This window comes from Sylvia atricapilla, chromosome 7 (assembly GCF_009819655.1).
Source record: "Sylvia atricapilla isolate bSylAtr1 chromosome 7, bSylAtr1.pri, whole genome shotgun sequence".
NCBI classification, from domain to species: domain Eukaryota; kingdom Metazoa; phylum Chordata; class Aves; order Passeriformes; family Sylviidae; genus Sylvia; species Sylvia atricapilla.
The window spans coordinates 21,386,917-21,414,357 of record NC_089146.1 but is presented as its reverse complement, the minus strand read 5'-3'; the positions used below and the strand labels follow the sequence as shown (position 1 = coordinate 21,414,357).

At 35.8% G+C, this 27,441-nt stretch overlaps 1 protein-coding gene across 1 annotated transcript in view; it reads right to left on the bottom strand.

Annotated features, from left to right (window-relative positions):
- KCNH7 (potassium voltage-gated channel subfamily H member 7) overlaps nt 1–27,441 on the bottom strand; it is a 211,209-nt gene that overhangs the window by 43,062 nt on the left and 140,706 nt on the right. Inside the window, 3 exon segments of the mRNA XM_066322881.1 lie at nt 1,454–1,879; nt 20,615–20,829; nt 23,919–23,942. Coding sequence (XP_066178978.1) covers nt 1,454–1,879; nt 20,615–20,829; nt 23,919–23,942 — 665 coding nt within the window.

Below are 27,441 nucleotides of genomic sequence, written 5' to 3'. Positions count from 1 at the left end.
AGCAATGTAGGAAGAAAAACTGCAGTAAGTAGCAGCTTAGAAAAGTGATTGACATATTCAATACCATGAATGAGAGAGAGAAGCTATGATGGTGTAGTGAATATAACACGATCTATACAGCATCATTGCTGCTTAGAAAAACAAACCGTTTTTTCCAGGTATAGAAACTGGTCAATTACTAGATTTTGAGGGAATAAAGAATCAATTTACTTATGCCTACAATACTGAAAAAGTCATTGAATGGTCCAATAATTTCTGTTTCAACTTCCACATTTTTTATTTTTCTACTCATCTGCGAGAATGCACTTGTTACTGTAATCTGTAATTTTATCTTATAATAAGTTATCCCTTTAGTGTGACTTTAGCACCTGAAACTTTACTCTTAACAGCATCTTTAATAGGGGAGGGGTGGAAGAATGATGTTCAGGGACACTCCTTCAGTGAACTTTGGAATTGATCCCTGTTGTAATTCTTTATGTTCCACACTTCTAATCACTGAAATTAGTTTTTGGCAATGACAAGTGATCAATGATCAGAAAGGGATGCAGACCATGTCTGAAGGGGAACGTTGTAGTCTGAGTTAGAAGTAATGTCATTATGCAAATGTTTGTCTTTCACGTGTCTGTGCTGTCAAAGCCACAGAAAAAGTTATCTGCAGAAAGATGGGCACTTGCCACAGATATTGACTGCAAAAGGTGATCAGATTTTTCTCTTAAATCTCTAGGCTTTTTAGTCACCTGAATAAAAAAGTTTCTCTTCTGGTAAGAGAACTATTAATATGTTTTTAGAAAAAAAGTACTATGATTTTATCTCTTCTTAAATTAAATAAAATTATTTCGAAGAACTGGGTCAGGAATCCAGCATATATTTTCTATACCTTTGGGCCAGTTTAGTATGCATATATTGAACATTTTTTACTCTATTGTGTAGATAGATCATGCTTGCCAAGGTAATCTCTTTTTCCTTCTTTTGATAGTCTATATTCTTGATAAAATTGACAACAGCCTCTTTGATAATTAGTATAGTTTATGCTACAACTAATCTGTTTTCTGCTAAGTAAATGTCTGATCTAAACATTTTGGACAGAGGAAAATTATTATAATTTTATAATAACATGGGCAGTTTTTAAAAAGTAAGCGACAAATCGAAGCATCAGTTCTTATATAAAATCTTTTGACAAAGTCATCATATACAATATATTAATTATTTCTAAAGACATCATCAAATATGGTATAAATGAAAAATAATAGCTGGAACATTCAATGTTTTCTCTTATCGATAGAAGCAACATTGTGCATTATTCTACAAAGGAAGATTTTAGTTTAACTTTAAAAGATGGGATGGACATACTAAACAGCCTATTAAATGACAAACAAAAAAACTTTAGGACACACGGAATACCATTGCGAAGTAATAAATTAAGATTTAAGATTTCTTATTAATTTAGGCTTACCTCTTCAGAGCCAGAGCCAAAAATCAGCAGGTCAAAAGGTATTGCAGCAACCATGTCAATTAGGAACCAGCCTTTGAAGTAGTGAATTGCTATTTTTGCTGGATCACTTACCACTTCTTCATTCTGGTTTACATATGTTGTTCTGAAGTTTATAAGAATGTCAATGATAAACATAATATCCACAATTAAATCTACAACATTCAGTGGGCTGCAGGAATATCCACACTCTCTCCTCTTCCGATCCTCACTGTCATTCAGAAGGAAGGCAGCAGAGTAAGGGGTGAATATGGCGGTATATATGACCAGCAACAGAATGAGCCAGTCCCAGACAGCTTTGAAAGGACTATAGTGCAATATAGTAAACTTGTTGATGCGAGGAGTCTGGAGTTTATATTCTGGTAGAACATCAGCCCCTAAGGATAGGACCTAGAATAAGAAATATACCACATCGATAATCAGACAGTGTATCTACTCCAACTTCCAGTAAACATAGAATATACAAAACAAAAAGTATTTCATTGTAGTTTTGAAGATTAAGCTTCAATTGCTTAGTGTCTGGGCAAACTAAATTTCTGTGAAATTCATGGCGTCTGCCAGGTCCAATAAATTCATTGACAATTTTGCACAGTAGGATGATTCTTGTCCCCTATAGCAAACATTGAGGCATATCTTATATCCATAAGATCTGCATTATTAAGCATTCATTTTGGTCATCAAATTCATTTATCTACCACATAACCTTGCCAGCTTACTCATGGCTAGTGAATGACTTTTCTTGCAGTAATGTAGTATTTTCCTCTCAAAGCAAATCTATTATCATTGGGTTACATTCTCTACAGAAGAATGCAAGTTTACTCTCATTAGAAAGTGTAGGAAACCAAAAATAAAAAAGTTAGAGAAAGATCTGTTAGAGTTCTTGACAACTATCTACACTTTGAGTTTTGTAGTGGGAACAACTTTCATTCACAGACGAATTTCACTGAGGCTATAGTCCTAGTTCAGCTAAAGGTGTAACAAAGGATACCACAGAACTATTGCCTTTTGCTTCACTTCTACTTTTGTCAATGCCTAAAGCTTATTAATCCTTTAAAAGTATGGATTTGTTATCTGCTGGTGTTATCTAAGTTGGATTTCTATTTTATTTAGTAGGATTATGTTTGTAAGCACTGCTAATTTGCTGGCTCTGGAAGCTGAAATGTTTGCTTTGTTGCAAAGAGTGAGCATTGTGTGTGCACCAGATAAAACAAATTTCTCTTGGCTGCTCTTTTAATCTGACTGAACTCTGACATGAAGGAACAAAACTTTTAAGGATAAAAAAGGTAACTTATATTTTTTCTCTATTCAGCGTTTTGGATTGTCAACAATGATGCTAACTATTGCCTTCTGTACTGCAAATGATCTCCAAATCCTATGGGACTCAGAAAACCACTTCGTTTTACACAGACCAGTAAACAAGCATCTGATGGTGACAATCTTCAGTTACTACCCATTTGGGCAATATTCGTGTTCATGAAATCTTGTACCCTTTTTCCACCTGTTCTTCTTATTTCTGATTCTCCTCCTATTTAAAAACAATTCTATTTTAAAAAATAAGTTATTTCAAAAGCTATTAAAATGAATAATTCTACTCAAATGAAATGATGATTGGAAGGGGATATACCTTTCAGTAATATAGTTTGCTTTTACTGGCTTTCTTTTTACAGTTATTACTTTGGGACTTGAGATTGCAGCATGTTCAGGACTGAGGGAATCCATGCTCCTCAAACATAATCTTATAAAATTCTAAGGGTCAGCATACTCTTTTCTGTTTACATTTCTGACAGAAACTGTTGTAAAAATCTTAGATCCTATCCTTAGCAGTCTAAGTAGCACTAATCTTATTCAGTCAAATTCTACTCTGAAAATATTGTGAGAACATGAAGGTCAATAACCACTCTTCTTTGAACTTGAAGAAAGAAGTGATTAAGTCATCCAAAATATTATGTGCTAGCTTCAAGCAGCCACTAAGCACTGTGCTGAGCTGGTGGTAGAGGTTGTTCATCAATTTTTTGTATTGTAATTAAGACTTGCACTTAACTAATGGTGCTGGCTATTTTTTTCTGCATTAAACACATTAGCTGACAGCAAGCTGAAGCATTGCTTAGTCTCTTAAGCAATCTTAATATTTTTAGTCTCCCACCTGATGAGATGACAAGAAATGTTTTCTTAGTATCTGAGAACAGTGAGTATATGTGCCAAGTGAACTGCTATTTTAAAATTTATATCACTGTTCTCCTGCTGGATTTTCAGACAATGAAGAAAATGGATTAGGCAACAAGGACAGTAAACCTTATTTCACGTTTCTCTCTGTTGCTTGAAAATTCCAGACACTGTGCTTCATTTCAGAGCAATGCTTAATGTCAGTTGGACTAATTCCCCTGAAATCTGACTCCTAATCTAATTTTAGTTACATTTATTTCTAAATTGGTTTAAACTGAGTTATGCAAAACTGGACTTAAAAAACCCAAACAATTGGACAAAATGAGGGAACAGCAGTATGAAAGTGATCATAGGAGAAATGCATCCAACTATTTTGGTGATAGTTTCTTAGACACACAACACAGGAGAGGATGAACTGAGGGTTGTGAGTTTTGTATTCATAATGTTATATAAAACTTAACATTTCTACATTGCTTACTCCCATGCAATGAGAAATTAAAACAAACACTCATATAACGATTTTATTTGTTGTATTTTTACAAAGATGTGACTTCATTTGTCAAATAAGAAAATCACACAAAAAAGACAAAACACATTATTTAGTTCTATGTTGGCAGTTTAAATACTGACTGACTGAATATGAGATGAATTTCTCCTTTTTCTTGTTTTGCAACATCCTTGCAAAACTTGGGTACTGACATTGGCCAATTTTGGGCATCTTGGGAAGATGGAAGACTTCAGTCTACTTAGAAATTCACTCAGGAGATTTTAATATTTCCACTTAAAATAGTTGTCATCAAATTCACTGTTACTAGAAAGAAAATGTATTAACTTATCTCTTCTGGACAGTAAAACTCATACTTTGGATTGTAAAAGAGGTAGCTTAGGGAATGAAATATTTTTAAGATAAAGAAATGTGATTAGGGCAAGACTGAAGTATTGCAGTGTTAAAATATCTTTGAACCTTGGAACAAGACATAATGAAAAAGCTAAGCTTCTTGGCATCTTACTAAAGAGAAGACTATAATGCTAAGCAGAAAATGCATTGGTTTCTTTTAAGAAAATTGGGAGTATTCAATCTCGATTAAATACCACTTCACTCTGGTTTTCCTGGGGAAAGCAGGAATGTATTTATAACTGGCATGCTTTACAAGCAGTATTAGGTGATAAGATTTAATCTGTTTAAAATAAGAACATTTCAAGGTAAAATAAACTTTACTATATTTTGCCTTTGAGTAAAGAACCCTGACATAAAATTCAACTTTTATGTGTTCCTCATTCACTCATTCACTGTCGAAGCAGCATTGCAGCTAGTTAGAAGACTTCATTCAAACTTATTTTTGATTTTGTGACTCTTGCTTGAATTGTTTCACAAAAACAGGGCTGGTGAGCACCTTCTACACTTTATAGGTTCATGCACTCCCTTCCTAAGATCACAAGCTCAAGGTGGCATTTGTTATAAAACGGCTACAATTGGATACCCAGAAGAATATGGAGTGAGAGCCGAGAAATGTCATAAATTAATGCAGTTTTAGATTTTTGTTTCTCCACTGTTTGGCAGCTTTCAGTTCCTCAAAGATAACAGTAGTTCATGGAAATTGAAAGAAAATATATTTAAGGGTAATGAAAATTTATTGGCTGCTATTCTCTTAAGTAAGAGAAGAAAGTGTATGTACCAGAGGTTTACCAGGGGGACTATCAGGTGACAGTTAATTAAAAAAACAAAGATTCAGTAACTCATCACTTTACACTGTGTTATGTTGTTCATGGTTTAATCTTCTTTTGGGGGCAGTTCTATCATCTTTTCCCTTGAGAAAACCTGCCTGGTATCAGGTATAATTTCTGCCTTGTGTTGTGCTTAAAATATCTTGTTTTGCATAGTGTTTTTTGATGAAGGTTCAAAGAGCCAAAATGGTTTGATGTGCTTTGCAATACATTGGCCATATGCTTCACTGGGTAACTGGACTGTGTAGGGAACTCTTGCTGTATGCTTTGCAGTATCACATACAGAATCATTTGACCCTTCTTCTTCCCTGTACAGGTTCATTTAAAAAATAGAATATGTAGGCAAAAAGTTATACAAAATGCTGGATAATCTGGGAATTTTACTCTGGTGTCTGTTACAGAGTTTCTCAGTGAGCTTAGGCAAGCTGCTGTTTAATATCTCTAATTTCTATCAAGTAAAGAAAATAATATTTACACCTGAAAGTATCCTAAAGGATAATGAGCAGAAAACCTTCATAAAAGCTGCATTGCAACAGCAATGGGCTCCCATAATTCTTATTTCTCTAAATTTAGTTGATTTTTTTTTAAATTAATTTACACCAATATTTGTCCTCTTCTCCTGCACCAAAAGAAGTGTGACTAGCAGGTCGAGGGAGGTAATTTTCCCCCTCTATTCCACTCCCATGAGACCCCACCTGGAGTGCTGCATCCAGCTGTGAGGCCCCCTGCATGAGATGGGCATGGTCCTGTTGGAGCAAGGCCAGGGGAGGCCACAAAGATGAGGAGTGGGCTGGAGCATCTCTCTCACAAAGACAGACTGAGTTAGGGTTGCTCAGCCTGGAGAAGGCTGTAAGGAGAATTTATAGCATCTTCCTGTGTCTAAGGAGGGCCTACAAGAAAGTCAGAGAGACTTTTTGCAAGAGAACAAGGAGGAATGGTTTTAAAGTGACAGAAGACAGGTTTAGATTAGATGTTAGGAAGTATTCTTTACTGTGAGGGTGGTGAGTCACCGGAACTGGCTGCTCAGAGAAGTTGTGGATGTCTCATCCCTATGAGTATTCAAGGCCAGGCTAGTTGGGGCCTGAGCACCCTGGAGTAGTGGAAGGTCCATTTCAGAGAGATTGGAATGAGATAGTCTTTAAGGTCTCTTCCAGCCCACACCATTCTATCATTCTACAATTCTACTATTCAAACTGTAGTTTCCAGAGACTCTGAGAGACCTGTACTGCTATCACATGTATATTCATTAATTTTGTTTGGAGGCACTTTCATTCTAAATTTATTAAAGAATGCAAATGCATAGAGTAAAAACCAAAGACCTAGAAACAAAGAAGCATAATAGTATATTAATTAATCAGAGTAGAAAAAATAAATGATTAATGTCACCATGAATTGTTAAATAAATATTTCTGTCAAACCACTGCATGGATTAACAGTATGATTTCCTGGTTATTCTATCACTTCATGTGAGCAAGTGTAGGGCAGGGTTGTTACATGCTGCACCAAGGCTCTTCAAGTGACTCTAGAGCTATTATGGAATAAAGCACATGAACATGGAAACAAAGCAGGAACCATGCCTGATGCTTTCAAGAAGCACTGAACTCATCCCATGAATATATTGCAATTGCATGGGCTAAATGCAATATGCAAGTTATTCAGAAAATATTGGATCTTTTTCACTTCTGCTAAGAAATCACAATATTTTTTGTGCTGTATATTTCCAAACAGCAGATAGTGACTAATGTACACTCGTACAAGGAATATGTAACATACTCACAGTCTAGGAAACACCTTTCATCTCAGACAGGAGTACAGCACATCCAGAAAATTTGAACAAAGAGCGATGTTTACAGGTGACAAAGTATCAAAAGAGGTATAAGGACTTGAGCGAAACCCAACAGTTTTAAGGTAAATGGACACCGATAGCTGTGTGAAGAGTAGATGTGGATATTTGATGGTTGCAAACCTTAATAAATTAGATAGTACTCTGCTATGTCTGATGACCAAGTGTGCCTCATATGAAGTGTATGTATATTTAAAAGGTATAGTTATATCCAGTACTAAATACTGTGTTGTTACTGCTTCTTTTGCAACATAGGAATGAAAATAAATCTTGTACTAATGAGGTTAGACTGCATAGCACCTCTCATGTTAAGAGAATTTCATAAACATTTAATAAAGTTCGAACTATAAATATAGTCCTAAATTACTTTGGGAACTTAAAAATAAACATTTATATCATCCATAAAACATCTTGCATAAAACTGTGGAAGATGGTACCTGTTCAAATACAATGTTAAAATATTTATTTCTGGGAAATACTATATGACATGGAAAAATAATATTTTGCCAATGTGTTGCTGCACTCACTCTTGTAGTAGTCCAGTGCTAGGAGAACTGAGTGGATGATCACTCCTTAAACCAGGAAGGATATAGCAAATCTAGAAACATGACAGCTCCTCATATGCTGCTAGACTTGAATATCTACTATGAATAATGATTTAAGAAACACATTGTATAAAGCATATTCAAAGCAAATATATGAGATTACAAGAAAATGTAAAGAAGAAACTGAACCATGATAATTGTATTGTAAACATTATGGTAGTTGGTGCAAAAAAGGGAAGGAATTTGGAACATCTGTCTCTTTAAATCTAATTCAAATACACAATAAAATGTCTTCCTTTTAACAGGTAGTTTTGAACTAATTTTCAGATCTTTATCAACAAGACTAATAACAGAATTGGACAGGAAAAACTTGGAAAGGAAAATAAATGAGTAACATGAATCAGACTTGTAAGCTAAAGCCATATTCTTGTAATTGACTCTTATGGTCCTGACCTTAATTCTGAATGATAGTGCACTCAAAATGAGGCAGTATTGCTTAAGCTTTAAAATTATTTTAATATATTTTATGGAACCGTCTTCTCTTGAAGTTACTCTCCTGTCTCTCTTTTCTCCTGTGTATTAGTTCTGTTGAAGCTGCCAAGCTACAACTAGCAAGTACATATCCTTTTCCTCCCTATTCATACCATTACTATGAGGCATCTGCAGACTGGACCTCCTAAGGAGATCTGCGAATCTAAACCCAAGTGAAAATAAATATTACACGAGTATTAATGAACAAATGGAATTTAAATTAACATTGTCTTTCTGATACTAGGCATTACCTAATTCCCCAAAAGACTATAATGGACTTTCATATTTCAGTCATCTTGATGATTGTCTTCCTTATGCAGACATGAACAATTAAGAAGATAACACCAGTGCTGAAAGAAAGCTCAAATGCTCTTGATTTGGTGCAAACACAGCATTATATAAGGCTTTTGTGTATTAGCATTACAAGGCATTTTTACATGTAAAAGATATTTTTACATGTCTTTCAAAGGACAGCTACTGAAGAACATCTCCTGAGACACTAACGGTGGGGAATGTTAATAATAATTGCCTTATTTTCCTTTTGCCTTTCTTAAAGGCTTTATAATTACGTAATATGACTATTTGTTCATAATGCTGAATGCTAAAACATTTTCTGTGAGATAGTTTTTAATAAAATAATGTGGTCTTATATAGAAGGTTTTTCTTTATTTGTTTGCTTTGGTATGGTTTTTTTTTAGACGACATCCACATATTCACTTAGTGTAATTTTAGGTAGATATTGAAACAGAATTTTGTTATTAGTTATTAATTCAAGTCTTATCTGAGTGTATTTTATTTTTTTTTTCCAGATATCACTACATGAAGTTTGTTTGAGAGCAGTGGGACTTCCTGGAAGTGCCAAGTGCCTTGCTGAGGCCATGAAATTATGAGCTTTCAAAAAGTTATCAAGTAGTTATATAAATCATATTCAGCTAAACATATTTACATACACAGCAACCCAAAATCTTCAGATGGTTAAAGAAAGTTATTCATGTCCCATAATTAAAACAGTAGAGCAGCCTTTTTCTCCTGTTTGTTAAGTAAAATTGTTTAGGTTTCAGGGAAATAATATTGGCTATTGCCATCAAACAAGACACTTTCACCAAAATTGAATATATGTAATATCTCTAACCTATAATTTATTATTGTTAAGCTAGATATCAAAAGAGAGGACGTATTTTTATAGCTCATTTTCCATGAAAATATTAAGAAATGGTATATAATCTTAAACCTCAGGAGCCTCTTCCTGCCAGTCAGTATACAATTGCTTTCACATTGGTTAATAAAGCATTGTCAGAGAAACACTTAGAAGCACACAGATTTGCTGAGACTACTTTACTGATCTTTAAACTTAAGTTAGGCATATACAGTTTATTAAAGAGATATTTGAAAGGAAGATATTGACTTTTATTTTTAGCAAAAGCTAATGACAGAATATATATTAAAAGTTGTGTAATACTCCTATTAAAAATTCACTGTGAGATATTATTTCAGAAGACAGCAAATGCTGTCCTTCAACATTCTAGTGAGTTTGTGAGTTACTCATTGCTCTTTTGGCAAAACTAAGTTGCTGAGGTGCCTTTATACATCTGAAAACAAAATATCAAGGGTCAAATTTCTTAGAAGGGCTTAAATTATTGTGTGGTTTTATTAATCAAAAAATCTTTTCTATCATCTGTTCATAGCATGATATAAAACAAGTAGATTATGTGCTTGTAGATGTTATCTCATCCTTCTTACAATATTTATAAAAAAGAGTTTTTCATTTTATACATTTTGACTGGTTTGCTAGCTGTTAAAGACTGATCGGATAAAGAAAAACGTAATAGCTATAAGAATTTCTGAAGTGCATGGAGTGATAATGAAGTAGCTACATTCACAGTTTGGTTCTATGATTACAGTACTTACTGACATAACTGTCAGGAGTACAGTATAAAGGAATAAAAGATCCTAATGCATATCTTATTATTTAAGTTTAATTTTCAGTTTCATGGTAATTTTTTTTTCATAATATGCAGAATAAGAACTTCAATTGCTAGAAAATCTGCATTTTGTAATTAGACCCCATAGTGTTTAAAAATGTATGAACTGCAATTGAAACTGTTCTGGTAGGGAGAAAAGCTTACTTTAGAAATTACTATCTTCCCTGTAGCTCTCCTTGTTTGTGCCTAATGAGCACATCCCAACCTTGTTCACTTAGAGGAAATATTTAGTCTTAGCATTCTGCCTAGGTTGCCCAAGTTCCTCTCTCAACATAAATTTAGAAAAGTAAAGTGCATTACCTAAACTTTTATAAAGTTTGGCCATCAATATTTTAACCAAAAAGCCATTTGGCAATAGCAAATGGAACAGATTGGATACAGAGATGGAGACAATCTGATGAAACAAATTATATTTCAATAGTAAAACCAACCTATAATAGCATGATCCAGATTTCTAGGGCTACCCATTCAATTTATTCTGGTTAGGGATAGAAAAAGGTAGATTTGTGACCATGGAGAAGTGGGCAGACAAACTTGCCCTTGCTCAGCCAGTAGCTGGATCTTACATTAGACACTTTTATTGCTTTGCAGTGAAACAACTTTTGGGGACTTGTGGCAAGACATGGTATGATCCTTCTGATGATTCTTCACTAAATAGTCTGGCATCCCAACAGAAACAACAACAAAACAAAAATGCCACAGAATCAGTGAGACAAAAGTAAGTCCTTGAGAAGCTCTACCTCACCTGTGTTATGCAAAATGAAGCTCATGTTTAGAAGAGAATATGACATTTTATTTAAAGATTTCACCAGTGCCCTGATTCTGGCTAGGAGAGAGTTAATTTTCTTCTTAGTAGCTGACACAGTGCTCTGTTTTGGATTTAGTATGGGAATAATGTTGACAGCACACTGATGTGTTGGTTGCTAAGTGATGTTTACCCCTAAGTCATGGACATTTCAGTTTCCCAGGCTCTTTCAGCAGGCAGATGCACAAAAAAGCTGGGAGGAAGCATGGCCAGGAGAGCTGACCCAGTTGGGCCAAATGGATAGTCCATGCCAGAAAACATCATGCCCAGATCATAAAGTGAGCAGAATTACCAGAAAGACAGACTTATAATGGCTTGGGAATGTGTTTGGCATCAGTCAGCAGGCAGTGAGCAATTGTACTGTATCGCCTGTTTTTCTTGGGTCTTCTTTCCCTGTGTCTCTGTCTCTCTCTTTTTCTCTTCCCCCCTCCTTTTGCCTACAATTGCTATTAGTATTAGTATTGCTCCTGATTTTCCTCTCCATCCCACTGAGGGTGCAGGAAGGACCTGAGCAGCTTCTGTATGATAGTCTCCAACTGGGGTTAAACTGTGACAACCAGGGAGATCAGGGAATCCTTTTGGTGCTACTGCAGGCATGGAAAGCTCAATCCAATGGGAAAAAAATGCCTAGAATAGAAGCCTGTAAACCTTAATGTTCATTGTTTTCTAGATATATTGACTAATTTATCACACTGTGCAAACTGCAGTTTCCTTTCCTTACTGGATATTGTGGGTGTAAAGAAGTGATAAAACAGACAGCAAAATATATCTGGAAATAACTATCCTAGACAAAACTTATTTTTCAAGCTTTTTTGAAAACTTGTAAGGAGGCTACAGTCTGCATCCTAACCTAAAAAAGAATTGTCAAAATAAATTAGCTGACCTCTAACAAGTTCTGCAAAATGGCCATAAGGAACAGGCTCTGATGTTTTGCTCAATTCCAAACCCAGTGACTAACATCATTAGAGACAAAGCTGCAGATAAAGGTGCTATTCTCTTTTGGTTATAGTATTCCATTTGTAACTCACCTACAAGCCCAGTGAAACGAAACTTCCTTGAACAGTTGGTACAAATGTGAGCCCATATCGTTCAGTAGCTCTTTTGCTTCAAAAGAAAGGTTTCTTCATAATTAATAGAATTCATTTAGAAAGTAGAACATTTTCAAAGAAGATGGGCACTTAGAATAAAAAAATGGAAAGCTGTGAAATGAAGAATTTTTCTTCCCATTTAATAAGCGTTTCTCATTTATTAGTAGCAGTATACTCAACAGTCAGATTCTATACCTTTCTGTGCAGCAGCGGTGGCTGGGGCAGAACTCTCACCACCAAGACTAGTTGGTTGGGACCCTGGGAAGGGCGACATGTTTCCACCTAACCTCTGTCACTCTTTCCCTGTCCCCCCAGCCCCCATGCACAATTCTATCTGTCCTTCTGTCTTTCTCTTTTTCTGTCTTTCTCTCTTAATCTCTCTCTTGTTCTCTCTCTTTGCCTCTTTTACTACTAAATAAAATATACCGATCTTTTTATGGCATCAACATCTAACCTTGTCTGGTTTTAATCATGTTTTTTGGGTATATTTCAAACCTCTCTGGGTCTGATGTGTGTTATTCACAGGAGCTTAGTTTCTCTCACTCTTCCGTGTTTAAACTGGTTCGTAACACATGGCCTGAACTAGCAACTTTTATAATAAATACTTCCTAGAGGATTTTGTTGTTCTATGCTCATTCATTTTATGTTCAGTAACATCAATATCACCCATAAAAGTCAATAAATGATTTGAAAATACATTTTTCCAGAGTTTTTGGCTACAACTATCTACTAAGTATATCTATTTCATAAACATAATATTTGGAATTCAGTGAACCTTTTATTTTGGATTCATACATCTGACCCCTGATTTTTCCCCTACTGGGATTTTATTAATATCTCAATATAATTTAAGGAGTGTTCCTCCATTCCCCGCACCCCTCCACTCCCAGCCTTTCAGCCTTTTCTCTCTCTCTCTCTCTCTCTTGTTTTTTTTTTTAGCATTAACTCTGAACTATTCTGGGTTTGCCCTTCTCTATTGATCCTGTTACCAGTTACAAGCTGAAAGCATTATCCAAGTTTTAACACATGACAGGTAATAGATGAGAAAAGTGACCTTCTCATTCGGCTTATTAATTTTGAGGGCATTCAGAATTCATCAAACAACAACTATGCTGCCTGGGGTTAATGGTCTTTGCTTTTTCTTACTATTTCTACTACTTTGAAAAAAATGCTAAATCCTATTGATCCCTAAATAGAAAATATTTTCTTCATCTGCCAGTACATCAAAAACAACTAATCCACATGCTTTTTTGCTCCCCTTTGCCCAAGCCAAAAGGATAATAACCTCATTGCTATTTCTTGTCAATATGCTTAAAGACCTCATTTATAATTAGTGTTAGAACATAACTGCTTTATAATCACCATCATACTACCAGGAAATTGCAGGAACTTTCTGCTCTTTAAAATTCAGTTTATTCAGCAATTTCTTTCATTAGTGAGGTGTGGGTGAGTATAACTTTCCTTGAAAAAGCTGATCATTAGATTACACACAAAAGTGTTTGTACTACCTAGTATTACATTAAAAGAGAAAAGAATATAAATTCTTAGCTTAGCACACTAATTTTTCAAGAGGAAAATTACTCTTAATAAGCTTGACTATATAATTTCAGATAAATGCTAAACATTGCTTGTCCAGGTTATGGCATTTTGTGGCTAGATCCAACATTGGTCCTACAGTATGTACATACGAGGTGCCTGGCACTACAGCAGAGTTCAGAATCCAGACCGTTTGAGGGTAAGGGCACTTAGAGAGGGAGGGAGTCCTGAGTCTGATTCCATGGTGCCCAGGGTTATTTTTGTGGCTTTTTTAACAGATGGTAATTTATGTAAGATGAGTAACAGTCAAATTGCACTGGAACTACAACCCAGGACTGCCTCTTTCTAAGAGGTTGTCTTAAATGTTGGCTACGCCAGCGGTGTTCTTGAAAAATAGCAGCTTTTTTGTGACCCATGAGATCTACAGGATTTTGCTGTCTTCTCTTCCTCTTTCCCCATCTCAGCTGCTATTGCTATCTATCTCTGGGAAAATATATACTTATGCTCTCCTAAAGATAGAAACTGTCCTGAGTTAACATGGTAACCACCGGACCCTGATCTAACTTTGCAGCTGTGCTATTTTGTGTAGGAGGTTGGGTTAGATGGCCTCTAGAGGTCTCTTCCACACTACATTTTTGTACGGTTCTAAGGTAACCTGAAAGAGGGACTCCTGTGACTGTGACTCCTTTCATAGCTGTTTTAAGGCAACTCTAACTGCATGTGTGAAAGCTATTATTCCAGACTGTGCACGCCAAATGCATCAGAGGATCTCACAGCTCTTTGGATCTTTGTGGGGCTTGACTTGCAGTTCATGGTGAGGCTATTCTGGTGGGTGTCAAAACTGTTGGTTTCAGCAGAGTAACCTACCAAGTTTAGAAACTGCCAAGGTCAATTCACCATGAAGTGGGAGTTTGGGTGTTTATAGCTCTAGACCAGAGAAATGAGGCTTGCCTAAATGCTGCCAGCACCTTGGTTTCAATGAGATTTGCTTGTTTTGTGGAGTATTAGTTCTTACATCCAACTCCTTATTATCAGAACAAATTACAATTCAGTCTTAAAGTCTATTTTCTCCTGCTGCACAGCATCAGAAGAGGAATGTTGCTTTGGCAAATGATCTAATATTAACAAAGGTCATATGCTTAATTCCATGTTAGCATCAAGACAGTAAAAACAAAGACATCACACAAAACATTGATTACTCAAAACTGTAAAGCATAGAAGATAGTGGATACTTTTTCCCAACTCAGCAAAATCAGGTAATCCCCTTTTCAGAAGAGTAGATCTTGGGGGAAGGACATGGACTAATTAAGGATGCATCCAGGTTACATGCTGCAAAGCAGCTGGGCTTTCCGACTGCTCCATTTCTACCATATGTTGTGAAATCTTCTCAAAACACTGCAGCAGTTCAGATGCCTGAACCTATTCAGCTGTCACAAAAAGAAGTTGTTCTACTGTAAGGAAGGAATATTTTCTTTCACAATTGTTGTGAATCTTATTTTTATAACTTGGTGCAACAGCAAATTATTATAACGAAAATAGTATGATTTCTTCTGAAACTGATCAAAACAGTGGGTTTTATTTTCTGCTTCCATGCACTTGGAATAGCTATTTTCTCTGGTGCAAATGATACTACTTTCCAGTTCTGGTGACACCTTGGCAGAGGTTTTAATGGCCACACTGCGACTGAGGTATTTTTACTAGTTTTCACCATGGCTCCTTTGCTTTTCTTTGTTTAATAGTGTGACACACCTTCTAAATTACAATGAAATTACACACATTTATACTATTTCTATAATTACATGTATAGTAATTACAAAGCCTAATTACGTAATGACAATAAAAGATGAAATTTTATTGCATGAGGGTGCTAAGTATTATTGTAAAGAAAGAGAATGATCCCTGTATAAACTGTGTCAATTCACAAATAACAGGAAAAAGCAGATTCTCACTTCAGGGTAAATTTAAACTTTCCATACATTAACTAGGATCTGTTTGCCCTGCTAACCCCCTGATTTCACTATTGTATGTATATCTTGCTGTGTAATTGGAGGGCATCAAAATTGCTTCCTCATTATTCAGAATTTTCTACATTATGCAGAATGCAAAATGAACAGCCTTGAAATGTTGTGTGTGAGTTATTGCAGGATGTAAACAGCACCGTGTGTCAGCTGAATCAGACTGCTGAAAACATATAGATCAATAATTTGGTTTATTTTTAGGTCTAATATTACCCCTCTCTGTCCTAGATGCTGGTAGTCTTCTTTTAGCCTGAAAACCTGAAGGTCAGTTTGAAGTCATGATCATATAAGAGCTCTTTTTATATCAACAGCTTTATTGGCCTTGGGAGGATATTGTTACTTATTTCTTAATCTTTTGGGGAACTAAATAGAGTCTGGCCAGATTACAAAAACATGCAGTGAAACTACAAGGTCTATCACTTCATATATTGTCCCCCCCGCCCCCCTTCACTGGCAGCTCTATTTTCAGAAGATTTGTGGGTGTTCAGCATGTCTGCAAATCAGATCACAATATTCTGTGTAGCCTGTCAAGGTATATATTTATCACTTCATCAGTCATATGACCAGTTTGGGTATATATATGTTTCCTAGAGGTGGGTGGATAATGAAATTGTTTTGAAAACTATTATTACAAGAAGTTAAAAGATTGCAGAATTTTACCTGCCTGTAAGTCATTAATTGAGACAAATCATGAACAACAGATAGATATTGGGCCTTTCAATCACATTCTGTATTCCTTTGGACTGATGAATTTCAGAAGATAAATGGCCTCTGAACAATTGTGATCAAAAGCAACAAAACAGATTTTCTTAAACAACACTATAAAGAGAGCATTAATTTACACTTTTATTAACTGGGACAGTTATTTGTTGACAGTATTAAGTTATGGGCATTCAGGAATTCTCTCTTTTCCATAAAAATAAAGATACTGACTATTCTAGTCTTCATGAGTCTGCTTACAGCAGAGTTCACAACTTTGCAGCTGTGCATCAGTGGAAACCGGATGTCTAAGAAGCTTTACAATAAATCAGTATTGAAACAAAAGATAAAATCAATTCCTGTTGTGTCTTTGCACATTGCAATTTTAAGACCAGAAATCTCCTTTATGAATTTCTAAAAAATGTTAAGGGACAGATGTCAGACTTTTGCCCTACTGCTTTCTTTAATAAGTCTACTTTTTGTGCCTCTAGGAAGACTTGTCTCTTTCTAACCATCAGTGTCAGGACCCCAACTGAACCTGTCAGTACAAAAACGTGCAGAAATTGCACTGAACAAAGTGTAAAGAAAGAACTAATGGGAAAAAAAAAAAAAGTAAGTTGAGATTCTTCTAGAGGAGAGTGACATTAACACTTCTGAAAATTTTAATGAAAAACATGTATTTTTTTTTTCCAAAGTGGAATGGAAATGTCACAAATATCTGCACTGGAATATAAAAATGCCAATTTATCAATCAGGGCTATCTGTCAGCTACACCTGGAATAATTCTCTGAGTAAAAGTCAATGTTATGCAGAAACAAACGTCCAGAAGATGTTATGCTTCTTGGCATTTCACAAGGAGTTATGATCAGTGAAGCCCCAGGTGAAAATCCAGGCAAAGTAATCAGGGAATCTATTTATTCAGGACCATCACATGTGCAGCACTTCGCTGCAAGCTATATCTTAAGGCAATTTTCATCTCTACATAATGTCCTGAACCCTTCTGTTAAGTAGAAAAAATGTATTGGAAGGTTTCTTGCAGTAGAATACATAACCTAGATTTTTCTCTCAAAGCATAAACCACTGTCCCATAGCGTCTCCTCTTTCTTCTAAAATGATTTCCTAAACTTTATTCTACTTTCTATTTCTAATTTATTCCACTAAAATCTTTTTAATAAAGTATCTTACTCATCTTAAAATATTTTCTCAATATGGATCACTTCCTCTAAACACAGTGGCCAACAACTCTTTTATTTAGTTTATTCATTATTCTTCCTCTCCTCTTCGAAGGTGGCTATGTGCCATCCTTTCCTTTTCATTCTCTTCAAGAATTGAATTACATCTCCAGCTTGTGGACATTAAAGAAGTTATACAGCTGCTGTCTTTAGAAAGAACTTGTTGTGTCCTGTGATGCTGATACTTGATTTGATATTACTGATACATGAGAGAGAATCCAGGCTGCATGATCCAACAGGGAAGCTCACTGATATTTTTGTGTGGTGCACACCAGAGTCCACGTCTCTGCATTTTGAGTTGCACAATGAGGAGCCACAGTAGTGGAATTTTCAGATTATAACAGCAGGATCAAATTTCTCAGCAGAACTGAGGAAAGGGAGAAAGAAAAAAGGACTACAAAGGGAGAGATGGATGGATATATGTTTGAATGGTACAATATGTGGCTGATAGAAGCCTTTCATGTCATCAAGTCCTGCAATCCTGGAAAAACAGCATATTATATATCCTTTCACTACATTTTACAGGCTCTTTCTAGCAACCCTTAGAATTCCTGCCCTGACATCTCTTAGTAGAAGACTGTTTCAGAATGTCACAACTCTGATTAAGGGTGACCTTTACACTTACCATGGCTGTTTCGTACTCATTTGCTCTTTTACTGACATTGCCCCATAGAATAAATAGGTCATATTGCCCTCTACTTTTGATGCTGTTTGACAGATTTCCCTATCAGAGACTGTTCCAACTGGAGCATATTTTAACTACCTCATCTAAGATTTCCACCATATTCTATTCTCAACACTGTGCTCAAATCTTCCAAGTTCACTTTTGCACTGTTCTGTATGGAGATACATAATGGATCTATGGCCTCGGAAAAGATTTACAAAGGAATTTACAGTCAGACACGAAGCAGAAGCTTCTAAGAGCTGAGTCTTACAAAATATATTGAAATCGCTGGAAATAGAAGCATAAACAAGACTAAAACTAGCCACTTTAATCTTCTCAATATCTATTTCTAATCTAACTCATGAATCTCTAGACAACTATATCAATGACCATTGTAATAGTATAGATCTACATATATTTATATCTCCTAGGAGGTTCTACCTGTAGCTAATTCTAGCATTTAGGACGCAGCAGCAACTAAAAACATTGATAAGTGAATGCAATTACAGAAAAAGCAGCAGCTGCATGGAACTATTTCCAATTCTAATGAATAATATGGCATCAAAGTTTGCTATGCAAATTGTGCTCTGCACAGTGGTTGAGACTGTTCTAGAAAAGGACATAAACCAATGTCAAATTAAACTGTAAGGCTTTTGTGAAGTGTAAAGATTTTATAGAGCATTTCAAATTTAATTTTGAATTCAAGAGGTACCCATTTTCATGGAAAGATTAGCTAATCCATGGAATTTCCATTGGACTTCTCATAAAATCTAAATTATTTGGCCGATAAACATAATTTTTTTAAAAAAATTCTGCCCCCCCGCCCCAGCTTCTGATCCCAACAGCATCATCAGTACATCAAAACTCAGCACTCTGGCACTAATTAGACAGTCAGAACTAAAAAGAACCCACAAAAACAATGGGGAAAAAAAAGCCCAAAAAACCTACCTTGCCTCATGCTTATATAACTTATAAGAATTAGTCTTTTTTATGTAACTTGACTTTCTGCCATATTATCTATGAAAAGATTTCTATATATAACTACTATGAATAATTTAAAACATATCAAAATGGATCCAGAAGAGATTATATCTTTCAAAACTGACCACAGAAGAAAGGACAATAGTTGTAGATTCAAGTTAGCTATTAAAGACAAAATATATGAAAGATAAAAATCCAATTACTTGTTAGGCACTAACTGATCTCAAAATAGAAATGATAGAACTTTTATCTCTATTTCTCTAGGAGGGTGTACAATACATTTCTTTTTATAACTGTCGAAGGGAATAGGAGCATGGACACTGTCTGGCAGAGCACCAATGTAGAGAAGCTGCAGTCTGGTCAGCACTTGGGGACATGATTTAGTGGTGGACTTGTCAGTGCTGGGTTAATGGTTGGACTTGACAGTTTTAAATTCTATCTATGATTCTATCTATTCTATTCTATGATTCTAAGTCAAATGCTACTCTTGGCAAGATCTTCCTTATGGAATATCTATCTGCATCCTACGGCAAAGCACTTCTTACCTCTTTCAGTCTGTCTGGGCATTTAAGGCCCAGCCCTCTGCTTACTACTCTAACAAAAGTTATTTGGGATACTGTCGTCTCTTGGTGTTTGTTTTCAGTATGTTCCACATTGCTAGCCTCTCCCAGTCACTCTCCATATAAGACTGCAACACAAATGTAATAATATTGAAATAAGCTGAAAAGTTCTGTTGACTTCAGAGGGCACTTCATCTGTCTTAAAGTGAAGAAACATATTATGTTAAATTATTTTCAATTTCGTTTCAGTGGTATGCTTTGTTCATGATATATATCATACATACAGTCCAAAGCCTTATGGATACACAGATGTGGAAAAGATACCCACAAGGAGAAACATTATGAAAAGCCAAAGAACTTGAACAGAAATTATGAGATATAATTGTGATACAGTGGCACAATCACCTACCATTTGTTATCAGCAATTCATAATGCTGAGAACAAATAAAGAATGAAACTAACATTTATAAATTACAGGAATCACTGAAATTAATGGTCTTATTTGGGACACGTGGTGCATACTTCATTTCTTTTCTCACTAAAAAATTGAGAACTGAAAAGTTTTGTTTGTTAGCAGTATCATCTAATGTTTTAGACTACCTCTTAAGCACCTGCATTGAAGGTAACTTTACGTAATGTTTTAAAGACTTCAGATTATCTTGGAGATAGCCAAACCACTCATTAAAAGAGAAAGAATCTATTGAATACACTAAAAAAACTGAAAAAGAACTAAAATAATGTGTATTACCTTACCTGTGTAACTTTCTCTGTTACATTGTGCGTTCGGTCTTTCACCTTAGGTGCAATAATTGCTTTCTCTGAAGAAGGAGGAGATGAAGATTTTTTTTCACTTTTGATATCTGAAAAGTTCAGTGTGAGCTGAGGAATTTTGTTGATTGTACTGTATTTGTTGAGATTCGAATCCGATGTGGATCCCAACAGACTTGACTTGATATGATTAAAAGGCCCTGAAAAATCAGAACATACATTTAGTATCTGGGAAAAGAAGAGAAATAAATTGTCATTAATGTTTAGATGGGATACATTAAAAGGGTGATAAAAACTATTTTTCTGTATACTACTTGTTAATAATAAAACTAGCCACATTTTAAAATTAACTCTATTGCTATATAAGATTTAAATCTAATATTGGCTATAAATATGACATTTCCTTTACATATAACCCTCAATATTTTTTATATAGTCAATGGATTCCAAATTGCATAATGCATCTATCCTTACTTGTTTTCATGTTACTGGGAATGCTGATGTGCTCTTATAGCTCTAGCTGAATATAAAGACTATATGCTCATTTGTTTATAAGAGTGGAGAGTTGAAATCAGACACATGATTATCTGAGTGCCTGGAAGCAAAGGCTCTATTATCACATCCCTACTTTGCTCATGCTCATATAATAGAGACTGAAAAAGATCTTCAGAGAGACTGAAAAACTGAGTAGACTCTCAAAATATATTTCTTTAACTGTTGTTGCTAACAAAATATTGGAGACTACTCATAGGGAGAATATTAACAGAATATACATAACCTTCCTAAACTATTTTATTTCATCATGATACAGAATTTCCAGACTTCAAGAGGTACATACCCTTTATAATTATTCTTTGCATTATTGGACGGAGTTGTTTGAACAAGAAAGCAATACAAATGATCAGAATACTTGTTTTGTACTGTCATCAAAATGTTCATTGGGAAGCCAAAAGTATTCATTGCAAGGAAAAGTTGCTTTTGAGAACAATACTGGAAGAAACAACTCTAAAGATGTGTAGACAGTGAGACCTAAATCCACTTAGGGATTTAAGAAAAAATCCAGGTCTTACGGTCAGTAATAATGTACATAAAGTGTGGGATTGAAGGGTATTTCTTAGATCCACATGAGAAACTTATTTAAGGTTGCCTTAATTCTATTAAGGGCAACAATATGATGATTTTCTCTTTTTTTTCTTTTTGAGGTTTTCTTTTGTCTTCCTGAGAGGGAAACAAGAATGTGTATGTTAAATCAGGAACAGCTGATGGGATAGGATTAGGCCTATGGGTTAAATTGCAAAGTCAACAGTGGAACAGCTGATTTTATTTGCAATGTGAGAATGAATGAAATTCAAAGCAACCAGCTGCCTGGGGATGGCTGTGGGTAAATGCTTTATGCTGTGCTGACTTCTTTCTTTTTTTGGCAAAATTCTTTAGGTGAGGGCTGATTTTCCATCACACCTGGCTTCAAATGCTTGCTGAAGAAGCACATATTTAATTTTCTTTTGAAGCTTATAAGGATTTATACATGTTATTTATCTCCTAAACTCATGATAATTGTATGTTAATTTAGGCCACACATAGAAAATCTCTATTATTCCATTTCAAATTTTGCTACTGCATAGAAAGGAATTTAAGATGACAAGGAAGGGCATGATGCTCTAGACTAAAAGTCTGGGTGCAAAGAAAGAATTTGTGCCTGATTTCTGTAACAATTAAATGGCAAAAAAGTCCTTATTTTTCTCCTAGGTGGTGGTTTTTTTTTTTTTTTTTTTTTTTTTTTTTTTTTTTTTTTTTTTTTTTTTTTTTAACAGCTTCATAGGAAAAGGAAAGAAAGCATTACCTTTCACCTGCAAGGAATGGTGAAAAAAGCCTAGTACTGAAGATACCACCAAGGGATTGTGATACTATACTTAAATGCCTTTTGCCCCAGGTAGGACCTGAATCTATGTCTCACATCATCTATTTGAGTCTATATTAGTCTTCAAAATATATTAGGACTCATAATCTCCTCACAAATCAGTGAAGTGACTAATCTGTGCTATTGTACATGTGGTCAGACTGCAGTATTTCAGCCCTGCTTCCCTGTTTGTTTTAGCAATAGTTTCTGAGTATTGAATCAGTTTAGACGTAAGCAGGATATCAAGTTGAAACCATTTGTCAGATTAACAAGATTCTTGATACCTTAGGAATTCAAAGGCAAGAGGAAACTAAGATAGCTTAGGCAAATCTGTGATTAGATGGCAGGCAAGATTTTTTTATTAGTAACTTTATAGATGCTTAAATTGCATTGAACTTTTAGTTTCTGGGATTTACATCTTTTATCGCTTCCATTCCAAAGGGGATTACTCTCTCTTTCACTACCTAATACTCATGCCCTAGAGCATGATACTAGGCTTAAGTTCATTGTGCATGAGAATAAAACCTTGCTTCTTTTCCCCCCACCTTCTTTTGCTTTAGAAAATGGTGAAAGGTATAATGCACCTCATTGACAATGGTAATTGATTGAAAGACAGTATTAGCTGAAGTATAGCCCAGGCTGACAGAAATTGAGCTGATACCTGACAGCTATACTGACCATTGCTATACTGTCATAGCAGGAAGCAGAAAAAGAGGGCCATGACAAATCACAATCAAAATTGATACTAATTGGCACCCTGACTGACAGTTTGAACAGAGAGGCAGAGAACTGAATAAGCAGGGAGAATGACTTCTTTCTGCCTAGCCTAAAAAGTAGAATCTTTCAGATTAAGTTTGAGCTCGCCATTTTTATGGTAGGATTTCATTGCTCTTGCTTACACAATGCTTTGAGAAATGATTTCACTCTCCTGAGCTGCCAATTCATCATCTTTCACCAGCAGTAAATACATTTATAAAAATTTGTGTAGAGCAAATAAACTGCATGTTTTTCCCCCAAGATTTTGCCAACATACACATCAAGCAAATGCAATGATTTTGTAGTCCACAAATTGTTTTACAGAATCGAGGTCATGCACTGCATGCAGTTTAGAGAGATTATACCAGGTACACACACTTTTTGCATCATGCATGAAGTCACAAACCAGTTTTCCCACAGATACAAATATGGCGATTAAACTGAACACTTTAGTAAGTAACTTTCAGAAGTGGAGGAAGTAATTTATGGATTATGTTCAAATTGCTCCTAAAACATGTAGCTCAATGCTGGTGAAAAGAAACAGTCTTGTAATTGCACTAAAATTATTTAAACATGAAATTGGCAATGAAGTTCATGCATGCATATTTTGATGCTACAGGAAGGTTGAAACCATACCCCCTGCCATCCAGGAACGTGAAACTAGTTTTAAAGAGACAAAAGAGGAATAAGTGAAGATACTTCCACAAGGGTCCTGATTATAAGTTATTTAATATTTGAGAGAGTTAACTGAAAACTAAGCACCTTGTAACAACGGATCATTTGCTAATATGCTCATTCAATCACACATCCTTTTACAGGTAAAACTCCTGGTAGCTTCAACAGAAGTTTGACTGCTTAAGGACAACATCTCCGAGTTAAGTAGCTATGATATGTTCTACCTCCTTCCCTTTCTTTTTTTGAATTAACAGATAATTAAGTCAAAAGGCTGTTTAACTATGCCTTCACTTTTTCCAGTGATTCATAGTTAGTGCTTTGAGACAAGAGTTAGAGGAATAACTACATGTTTAACAAATATAATTTATGTAATACATCTAGCCCTAGAGAGGTCAACATGAGAATGTTGCATTTGAACATTTCATACAGCAGGCAAAGTAACATGCCAAAAAGTGTGGCTGATTGAAACACTGGAAAGTACAGTCTAGATATATACTTTACCTTTGACATTGCGACCATTGTCTGGTTTTCAGCATAATAAAAGTGAAGAAAAAGAGAAAAAAAGACAACTAAAATCTACATCAGAAAAATTAGAAAATATGTCTTCAAAGTGTGCATGGTTTGAATTGAAATATTGTTGCACCTCCCTGACTGTATTATGAAGACTTTAGGTGAAGGTGAAGTCACTCTGACAAATTGAGGTCATGTGTAAAAGTGTTTGGAGTAGATCATCAGGCTGTAGGACTGGCTTTAACAGAAACATGATAAAATTCTTTCTGCATGATTGTGGCAGTTGGTTGGAGGAGAAAAGTGCCAAGAAGAACTAATTAGTCCCACATAATTAAGACAAGCTGAGGCAAAAGGGTGTCTGCATGGCACGTGGGGCTGCACAGGAGGCCCAGCACAAACCCCCCACACCTGCCTTGACTCACATGAGGAAATACTTTAAACGTCGCAGCAACCTAAGTAATGCCCTTCCAAGTGCTGGAGAAAGACACATCTTAAAACCTCTTTAGCTCTTAGGGGCCTTTCCACAAGAAAACAGCAGCAAAGCTTTTTGTCCTCATAGGCACGCCCTGGCCCCGAATCTTCTTGCAAGATCAAACCTTTTCAAGGGGAATATTATTATTGCTGTTGTTACCAGTATTTTAAAGAAGCCACGCGGGTGCAGAGGTAGATGCCACACTGGTATATGTGATAATGTGATCCACAAGCCTCAGTCCCCTTGTGCTGTGCCCCACCTGGCGGCGGCTCTGATGGGCGTGAGGTGGGCCCGGCAGGGAATGGGGCCTTCCACCTGGTGTGAATACCTGCTGTGACCAGGTCAGCAGCTCCCAAATGTGCTTCATGCTCATACAGACGTTCGTCTTGTTTTGCTGGGCTGACAGGCCACCTGTGAGGCTGAGGCGTTTGTGCTCTGGCTGTCCCACAGCAGCCCTGTGCCTGTGGAGAGTGGTCATCCCTCTGTGGACAGAGGCCATGGCCTGCCGGGGCCCTGGTCACACCTCGCCGGCTTCTCCTCGGCCTGCTGAGCACGGCGAGCACGGCACATCCTCCTGGGCCTGGGCTCTGGAAGGCTTTTTATCCCTCCCAGCCCAATGCCTTCCTGTGCCAGGCATCTGTAGCAGTACAGAAGATGAGGCTGAGTTGGGCTCAAAAGCCTGCTGCTGTTTTAGAAGGCTGAAGTGATCTTGCTAAGTCCTCCTTCTGAAGACAATAACATGTCTGAATAATCCCTGTGAATTTGTACCTGCCTGCAAAATCTGGATTGCTGCTGTTTCAGATGAGGCTTGCTTGGCTGCATTTTGGGTGGTGAGTGTAAGGCACAGTTCCTGTGCTGTAGCTTTTGCTGTCATATAGGCAAACTTAGAATGGAATTTGATCCAGTACACTCAAATGAATTTAAAATCCTAAGCTGTCATTTTACTGTAATATCTTTTGGCATATAATGGGCACAGTGAAGATAATTTTAAAGTGATGGGCAACAAGGCTACATAAATTAATTTAACACATGAAATAATTTCTATTCTCAATTGCATTACATTAAAATTTGACTGCAGGTAAATTACTGTAGTTAATATTAAGCTAAGTAATATTATTCTCTTCTTTCAGAATTCTGCTTTACTGATTCAATTAATATTATTTGAACGGGCAAGGGTAGGAAAAATTGAATCCTGACCTGCATTGTCAGAGAGAGTAGTAGTTTTTCAATGATTTGGGAAAGCTCAAAACAAAAACAGAATGGCAAAAGATATTAAACCATATGTTTCCTCTGGAAAGAGTTTAGCCCTTTGGGACTGTAGTTTACTTTTACTTGTCATACTTAGGATTTTGCATTCTCCCTGTTTAGAATCTGCAAGCCCAGAGAAGATGATTTCAGCTGCATTTTGGTTGTCTAACTTGCATGGATAATTTTATATAAACAATAGGACTTTATGGCTCACTGTTGAATTAAGCAATTAGGACTTGCTCGATGAATTTAAAAATCTTTTCAGCATAAGGTGCCCAGTTCTAACATGATTGTAAGCAGATGGCATCAATGATGGTTACTAATTCTAATGCCTTTCTGAGAGTAGTCCTCTCTTTTGCTGAGTTTTTCTAAGAGGACTACATATGACATAAACTTAGGGCCTGGTTCTCTACTGTTTTTGCAGAGTGAAAACAGAGTGAGTATTTTGTCTATTTACACTGTAAATGACCATATTGCGTGAGAGGCCTTAGGAATTCAACTGGATTATTGACTCCTCATAGTAAAATTTATTCTCAGTACTTAACACTGGAAAAAAGGTTTTTCCATAAAATGGAGATAGAAATTTTTGCTCCTCCATTCAGCAAGCAATAAATTATGTGGTGATTTATGCATCCGCTTTCTACCACTGTAATCAAGCACAATTAATATTCAAACTGATTTTTACACATTTTCATAGATATATAACTGGATGAAGAATGGGAAGTAGTATAATGAAAAATGTTCTGAAAACAGAAATTGAAAACCAGCTATTTTAAAATGTGTTTTGCTTGAAAAATAAGTTTAAATACAGGGGGAAGTTTAAACCAAAGTAAAGCTTATGCAACAGGTCCAAAGAACATGCCAAAATTCAGTCTTGGAGATTTTTGCCTCCTGATTTTGTAATCTTGGCTCAATGTGACCATGAACTATACAAAATGGTATGGTTTAGGATGAACCATATTAAAAAAAAAATGAATTTTCAGATTAATTTGAACTGAAAAAACTCCTCATGGTCCAAAAGAAACAGAAATAAAAAAGGAAGAACTTATGTATTGTATTTGACACAGGAAAAGTGACTGGAAGGAATGATCAGTTTTGCTATTCTACAAGTAAAACTGGGTGTCAGAGGAACATTCAGATGTATAGTTTAGGAAATGTGTAGAAGCAAAGGGTCTTGAGGTGAACCTTCCAAAAAGCAGAAGAACTTAATGGGATTTTACACTTGTGGTCAGTGAATGAGAGATAAACAAGCCA